At 54.5% G+C, this 8209-nt stretch overlaps 1 protein-coding gene across 1 annotated transcript in view; it reads right to left on the minus strand.

Moving 5' to 3' along the window:
* DPH1 (diphthamide biosynthesis 1) overlaps positions 1-8209 on the minus strand; it is a 9564-nt gene that overhangs the window by 1019 nt on the left and 336 nt on the right. The window contains exons 2-11 of the mRNA XM_010861324.1: positions 6390-6542; positions 6204-6267; positions 4455-4576; positions 3912-4069; positions 3671-3792; positions 1971-2039; positions 1415-1571; positions 1200-1300; positions 459-537; positions 44-184 (exon numbers count right to left, since the gene is read on the minus strand). Of these exons, the coding sequence (XP_010859626.1) occupies positions 44-184; positions 459-537; positions 1200-1300; positions 1415-1571; positions 1971-2039; positions 3671-3792; positions 3912-4069; positions 4455-4576; positions 6204-6267; positions 6390-6542 (1166 nt within the window). The remainder of the gene's footprint in view (positions 1-43; positions 185-458; positions 538-1199; positions 1301-1414; positions 1572-1970; positions 2040-3670; positions 3793-3911; positions 4070-4454; positions 4577-6203; positions 6268-6389; positions 6543-8209) is intronic.

The raw sequence follows: 8209 nt of genomic DNA on the forward strand, positions 1-8209 counted from the left end.
GCCGCTCCCAGGCCCCTCGGTCTTCCTTGGTGTCCCTTCCTACCTTCCCCAGGGCCAGCCGGCCTGGGACCTGGAGCAGCCGATCCCGCCCGTGGTTCACCGTCCACGGCCCCAAGGAGCTGCTGGCGTAGAAGTCCATAGGGTAGGGCTGCTGCCAGGAAATGTCCCTCAAGGCCACCGCCGCCTGGGGGAGAAAATCTGGACAGTGACACTTGCCGACATTTTTCTACGCAGGATTATTTAATTCAGTCCTCACGATGACCTACGAAGGTCCTATTATACCCATAGCATAGAAAGGAAATGTGAGGTTCAGAGAGCAGGAAGGGACTTGCGCAAGGCCACACAGCTAGGAAGTGCCTCCGCTGTAACCTAAGTGCTGCTCCACTGAGGACCCCTTCCAGGACAGAACTAAGGGTAAAGCCCATTCTCCCCCAGGGATTTTCAGAACCTAGTGTTACCTCATAGGGTGTGAGCAGCGGCTTGGGGAAGGCTGTACCCCAGTCGATGGACAGGCGTGGACATGCCACCTGCACCCACCTATAAGAAGGGAAATCAGGTCAGATCCTGGGGGAGGGGGTAGCCTCCCTGTTGCCAGCATGCTGAAGAACATGACTGTGTCCCCAACACACTCAACGGGGTTTACTATTAATTCGAAAGTAAAGACTGTCACCCACTGCTGTTTAGAATAGCACTATGACATTGTTTTCTTGTTTCCTCCAATGTGAGCTTTTTTAAGGTTTTTATTGAATTTGTTACAATATTGCATATCTTATGTGGGATCTTAGCTCCCCAACTAGGGAATTGAAACCTGCAGCCCCCGACACTGGAAGGTGAAGTCTCAACCACTGGACGGTCAGGAAGTCCCTGACTATGACCTTTCTGAAGAGAGGGCTTGGGCAGCATGTTTGCAATCAGACCCCAGGATAAAATTTAGCGCCTGGTCCAATGCAAGTGCCAACCACCCCTCAAACTCATCTCACACAGAACGACTATGATGTAGCCGTTGCCTGTGAGCCCCCAAGCCAAAGTTGGGTTGACCCATAGCCAAAAGTAGCCCCTGCGAGATGAGTGCTCTCTAAACATTAAAATTTCATGGTCATGGGAGCATGACTCCAGCCTGCAATAGGTGATGGGCAGAACCCAGATTCTAAGCTTCCTTAGCCAGTCATCGCTAGATAGATTAAGGTGGGGAAACGTACACATCCACCTCGGGAAGGAGGCTGAGCTTGCTGGGGAAGATCTCAGAGAGCAGCAGCCTCACGAAGGGAAGTCCCAAGGCTTGGAGCCGAGATTCCAGGTGCTGTTGGGAGAGGGAGGCAGAGCTGGGGTGATCAAGCGGCCAAAGTAAATCCCTGGGCCTCCTGATTTTCTCAGCTGGGTTCCCAGCTAGTCCCCTTTCCCAAAGCCCTCTAACCTCCAGGATCTTGGGACTGCCTTGGCGGCCCAAAGTGCCCAGGATGAGACCCCAGGATTTAGCTGACCGGGCAGTGGCTATGGCTTCCTGGCGGTTGGCCTGCATGCGCTGGTGGTCATAGTGCTCTCTGGACAGGACCTTGCTGTAAGGGTCGTATCTGGAAAAGAAGCTGTCAGGGTCACTGGGACAGCCACTCACAGAACTTGTGCTGTACACACAGCTCCCTCATGCAGCACCTTGGTCTTCGGAACCTTCAGGCTCCATGCAGGCAATTAGGAACAGAGGCAAGAGCAGAGACTGCTACTGGGAAGATCAGTTCCACAGCTGGAGCAGGCATGAGTGAGAGAGGGTTCTAGGATCTGGTTGTGGATCCAGTGGATGAGGAGGTGCTGTGTAGCAGCAACCCTACGTCTGGGATCCAGATTTAGAACCTCAGATCCTCAGGGCTGGGGGCTGTTAAGTGGCCTTGGGGTGAGGAAATTTGGGGCTGACTGAGGGTCTCAGGGGCAGGGGACTCCACCCCCTTCCCAGCTGGTCAGCCCAGTCTAGCCAATACCGGTAAGCGGAGATGTTGGGGTTGGCGATCATGACAGACTCCAGGTGGAAGCGGCCATCTCCAAGATACCTGCAGCAGGGAGAAAGCGGGCCATGAGGGTGGGATGGGGCACCAGAAGCAGGCACCGGCCTGGAGGTCCAGAGGACTGAGCTCTTGGCTGGTTACACTGCGGTGTATATGAACTGGGACAAGCCACCCTTTAAAACCCCTCCTCCCACCCCCAAGGCCCTGGCTGTCTCACATGTAAAATAGGAGTTTGAACTGGAGGACCATTAAGGCCCCTCTAATTATGTAATGCAGAGTCTAAGAACTGCCCCTATCCCCACCCGAACCTTCTAGGGGAAGAGGAAAGAGCCAGCCAGGGTCATGGGAAGGCTCTAGAGAGACTAACATGGAGGTAGGAGGCCAGACTGTCCCTCACCTAGCTCAGTACGGATGTGGGAAGTGGTGTTCAGGGTGTCATCTGGGCCATAAATGAGCTTTCAGGGTGTATATATAGTTTGACTACTCTCTGCTCAAAATAGCTCTTGGGTCCAGTTACTGAACTGTAATAAGAGCCACTGTTTACTGGACTCATGCCTTCGGTGTACCAGGCCTGGGCTAAACACCTGACATATATGACTTCACTCAGTCCTAACAGGTAATCCTCCAAGCTACCCATTTCACAAAAGATACTAGTGAGGTTCAAGGATGTTGAGAAACTTGAATCCCCATTTCAAAAAAGATACAAGTGAGGTTCAGAGACGTTAAGAAACTTGCCCAAAGTCACACAGCTCTGTTAAGCAGTATACCTGGGACTTGATTCTAGGCTTAAACACCAGGCTGTATCAAGCAGGGCTAGGAGATGCTGTCCTTAACTGTACCTTCCCAGATCATGGAGGCCACAGCATGGAAGACAGTCCACGTGGCAGCTCCTTCTCTCTTGGGAGACCACACCAAATTGTGATGAATGGCCAACACACAGTCGGGGTGTTCCTCCCTCCAACAGACACCTGAAGCCCCCAGGGGCAGGCATGTATGAGCTGAGAGTTATGTATGCTCAGGCAAGAGGGAATGCCCATCTGGGAGCAGGGCTGCCAGGGAAAGGGAAGGCCCTGATGTGGGCCTCTCTGGGGGCAGGGATGTCCTATGTGGGTGCAGCAAAGCTTGCAGGAGCAGCATCAGCAGCCCCGGAAGTGGGGCTGAGTCAGGGGACTGCCCCTCCGCCTTCCCTGCCATTAGCTAAGAATGGGGCTCCCCTCCTCAGTCTTAGCGGCGGGGGGGCTGTCGGCTCCGAGGCTGGCTGCATTCACACAACATTAAGCATTTCTATTACCTAAAATAATTAGGCGGCAGGAGACACGCTGCTCCTGCTTGTTAGCTGTCCAGATGCTAAATTAATGGGGCTGCAGCCTGGGCGTGCCCATCCATCTTCTCCAATTATATTTGCACCATTTTGAGCCCCACCCTTGTCTGCCCCCATGAGGCCCCTCATTCCTGCCCCACCCTGGGGATAGTCTTCTGGATGCTGGCCAGAGCACTGGAGAGGGAGCTGGGGAACCTGAAACCCTCTTTGGTCCCCATCTTGCAGGGTGACCTTGAGCGAATGGCTAAGGAATCTGAGACTCAGTTTCCTTTCCTGGACGATGAACCTCAGCGTTCAGAGGAACCTAGGGAACTTTTCCTATGTCTCTATGACTGGCCCGCCATTTTCCACTTACACCACAGCCTCCACCTCCTTGGGTAGGCAGGGAGACGTGCAGCCCAGAATCTCCCCAGGAGACAGGGGCTTGCACTGTGGGACACTCACACGATACTCAGCTTTCAGCTCTTGGGCGGCTGCCTGTAGGGAGAATGAGGGAAGGGAAGCAAGTGGACGGGGAGGGAGAGCCAGGCCCAGAGAACCAGCCTGGAGCACCTGACGTGGGGACCCAGGAAGAGCCCGGAGACCAGCTCACTTACCTGCAAGGTTGACACGAACTGAATGGTGCTGACCAGCGCAAGGGCACTGGCTGGGGGAAAGGTGAGGCGGATAGAGTCCAGGAGGTGGGCAGTGTCTATCCGGATGTCCACAAAGACATACAGCACCCGGAAGTCTTGGGCCGAGGTGTCCATGGGAACTGGGAGGAGAGAAGAGTTCAGGAGACTGTTTTGGAAGGCAAGAGGGGCAGAGGACAAGCAGCTTCAGCCTGAGGACAGTCGGGGGGTTCGGGGAGGTGGGGAGGATAGTGTCACGGGTCTTTTAGAAGCTCCATCTCTGCCACTCAACTGGGGGGTCCAGCCTGCTCTACTACCAACAGCCTTTCAAACACCCACAACTGGGACAGCAGCATGGTTTCCAAGGCAACCAAGTCCAAAGGCAAGCTCCACCCATGGAGCAGGAAGGCCAAGGCCATCCCAGATGCCAGGAGGGACCCATGCGCGCAAGCAGCACCAGGCACTGCAATGGAGATGAGCGTGCACTTCCGCCTCCCTGCCGGGTCTGGGCGTCCTGGCGGCCTATACCCAGGCAGCTGTGGCCATAGTGGACCAGGAAGTCAGCTCCCAGGGCTCTTGCAGTGAAGTCGTCCACACAGCAAGCACCGTAGGTCACGTCTCCCATCACCATCACTTCGGCCTCCGTGAACCTGTGGGGGTGGAAATGAGGGGACAGTGACACAAGGAGTGAGGTGGCAGAGAGACCTGAATGTGGCATATCTCAGGGCCCAGCTCTGCTCTGCCTGCCTCTCCCAATCCCTTGGGTTGGCAACTGCCACTTCTGCCAACAGAGTAGGAGGGGCCCAGCTGCTACCTCCCCCAGGTCTGGCAGCAGCTCCTGGAACTCTAGCTGTATGCGGATGGACTCTGCAGCGCCCTGGTTCCTCTGCCCGGACTCCAACTGCAAGAAGGACCCCCACCCCCCAGCCTCAGCCTGGCATACATATGGGTCAACCACAGACCTCCGCTGCCCTGACTCATCCCACCCAGAGCCAGATGCATGCACATACTGGCAAAGACACCGGTTTCCACGCCCTGGCACTGTGACACGTGGTGGATGCGCATAACCTCCCAGTCGCCCAGAACCCCTGCTGCCTTCCCACCCTTAGTCAAGGCCCTCTGTGCCAGGATGGGGGAACCCATGAACAGCTCCCCCACAGCACATGGTGCCACCCACATGCCTCATGCGTCAGAAGAGTGGGCTATGGCCAGCGCACTGCCTTGGGATCTGCTGCCAGGCCTGAATCACTGGGGGATGGGGGTGGGTGAGGAAGACCCCACAGCCCCTAAACTCACCACAGGAATGGGGCCAGGGGCCCAGCTCTTCCCTGAGACCCACCCCTGGGGCATGGAGTCCAGCTCAGGGACAGGGAGGTGGGGGGGGTGTCTCCCTGTTCTTCTCCTGGGGGTGTGGTGGGGAACACTGAGCTGCTGCCAGGCAGCGCCCCTCCCCCCACACCACCCCTTTCCCCAAATCAGGCTGTGCACAGAAGCAGATTATTCAGCTCCTTAGAATGCAGCCCAGGCGTCTGAGTCAGCCGGAGCACTTAATTTTTTATAGATTAAAATGTATGCAAATTGGCCTGAGCCCCAGAGAGCATCCCCAAGGGGCAAGAGGGTGGGAGCAGGGAAGTGAGTCTGTGGCTGCGGGATGCTAGGCTGGGTGGGGGGAGGGCAGCAGCAGGGAAGTGGGAGGTTCCCATCACGAGATGACCTCCCTTTCTTGTTTCGCCTTCCCTGTTCCTGTGCCAGTTCCAGATGGCTGAGCGCTCACCCCCCTCCTGAGGATGGCTCATTGTATTGAAGAAACTTAGATGAGGGAGGTGGAGGAACTGAATACCATCTCCTAGGCACTTCTCCTGCTGCCAAGCCCCCCTTGCCCCGCTCCTCCAAATTTCTCCTCCAGAGAAAAAGTCTCCCCCCATAGCCAGACTCCACGCTGACCACCCAGCCCATTCTAGGGTCAACTCTAGGGGCTCTCAGCTTCTTCCTGAGGCCCCACCATCTGCTCTGGGCCCAGCTTTGAAGACAATGAAATTGACTCATTTCTCCCTCCCAACTTCTTTTTTTTAGGGAAGGGGAGATTTATAGAGACAAGGAGGTATTGTAGCAGGCTAGGAGTTTAGACTGGGGTTTTTCCCTTGGTGTGTGTATGGTTGTGGGAAAGAACACAGTAAGGCAGAGGTCCAGAAAGGAAAAAAAAGGATGTCAATAGCCAGAGCTATAATGGACACTGGGAAGGTCTCGGTTCAGCTTCCTCAGTGCCCCAAGGCTCACCTTTCCAAGATATCCACAATGGTACAGGCGAAGAGGAGGAGGCCTTCGGGCATTTGTAAGGCCACTGCAAAAGAGTGCAGAGACATGAGAGCACAGGGCTGGGAAAAGGCTGGGATGGGAACACCCCCCTGGCTGGGTCAGACCACCTCTCCACCTGTACTCCAGCTCAGAGCTTGGGGGGCTCACCCTTCTTGGCCTGGGCCTGTTGGATCCTCCAGATGGTCTTGGGAACCTCAAAGTTATAGTTGGAAGGCAGGACTTGGATGGCCGCCTGCAGCTGGGGATTGTTCAGGATCTCAGCCGGGATCTGATTGGCCAAGCGGCCCCGAGGGGCTCGACCTAGGATAAATGTGAGAGGCCTGAGTTGGTGCCTGGCCTAAATCACAGCCAGACCTGATGGAACTGTTAATGCCACCCAACTTTAAGGCCCAGACCCCAGAAGCCAAGGAGATTGGCCCAGCCTTCTTCCCCACTGAGTTCATCCTGAAGCTGGAGAGACAACCCACTGAGCTAGGAGGAAGTCTGTGTAACTAATTTCCATGTTATGAGATTATTGGGAATCAAGGACTTGAATGTGTAGCTCACCCTGAGAGTAGAGCTGGCACCAGGGGACACAACTGAGGGGAAAATGGGAAAAATATCCACACAACTGCCCCTTGATAGAGAACAATCCTGAGGAAAGCCTAAGAGCCCAGCCAGCCCAATCAGTCTGGGAAAATGTCCCTCTGCTCTCAGCCCCTGAGAAAGCCTTGAAGTTCTGAGATCCTAGATATGAGATCTATAAACAAACTGTTATAAGTACTAATTTAAAATACTTTCTTCCTTACTCGAGTCCCATTGACTATGTCTACACTGGTTAATTCTTGCTTCTTCCCTCTCCTCATTCAAAAGGTAAATAAGCACCATACATTTAACCAACTTAAGTTCCCTAGTTCCATCATTCTCCCCCACTTCCCATTCCTGGAAGGCTGGAAAGAATACACTCTAGTCAGGACTGTAGGCAAACAGGTAGGATAGAAAAGTGATCTTGCCCTTTAAGGGCTTGTAGTCTAGAGGGCGAAATGTAGGGACACAAATAATTACAACCCCCCACCCCCAAGATTAAAGGAGAAGAAACACTGTAGTCCTTTAGGAAGCCTACAGCCCCTTACTCGGCATCCTTACTTCCCACAATGCAGTTTAGCCCAACCTGGGCATCTCTTTAGGCACCAGACAGTTCAAGAGTGTGAAAAGGCGAGAAATGGACTCATTTAGCGAGTATTTATTGAGCCTGTACTATTTGCCAGACTTCTACCAGAGATCCTGCTAGACTGACACTTCAGCCTCTGTGTGTGGGTACGTGTTTGGGGCAGCAGTAGACACAGGGGTGATGATGGTGATGGTGCAGTGGAGAAGTAGAATGGCAGGCTGGGACCCTAAGTCCCGATCTGAATGTAACCACTGCTATGGTACTTGTTCAGTTGTTTCAAAGGCCTTGGAACACCAGTTAAGTGCCTCTGGGCCGGCCCTCACAGAAGCTCCTCTGACAGGCCCAAGTCCCTAGTGGTTGCAGGGTTGTGGGAGCCGCTAGTCCTAGCAGCTCAATTTGTCCCAAAGGCCAGTAGGCTCCTCCTTCTTTACCATTTGGCTGTAACCTTTTGTTTACGTCAGTATTCGCCGGTAGACGGTGAGATCCCTGAGAGCAGGGTTGCAGTCTAGTCCCTGCACCTAGCACAGGCCTGGCATTCAGCGGGCGCTCCATAAGTGCCAGGTTAATGAAACCTTGTGCCTCTTACGTAAAGCATTCTCTGAAGGCAGACTTGAGGAATGCCCCGTCCAACACGCCTGGCTCCTTCCCTCCCCGTCGGGTCCGTCTCATCCTTGAGTCTTCATGAGTCTGTCTGCCCGCCAAGGCAGGGAGGCAGCGTTTCTGGCTTGAGGATTACAAGCTTCTAGGAGGGGTTGCTCCCGATGGTGCCCTAAGGTCGCATAAGAAAGACCGGTCCCCCTGGACTCCAGCGACAGTG

Source organism: Bison bison, unplaced genomic scaffold (assembly GCF_000754665.1).
Source record: "Bison bison bison isolate TAMUID 2011002044 unplaced genomic scaffold, Bison_UMD1.0 scf7180017864472, whole genome shotgun sequence".
Lineage (NCBI taxonomy): Eukaryota > Metazoa > Chordata > Mammalia > Artiodactyla > Bovidae > Bison > Bison bison.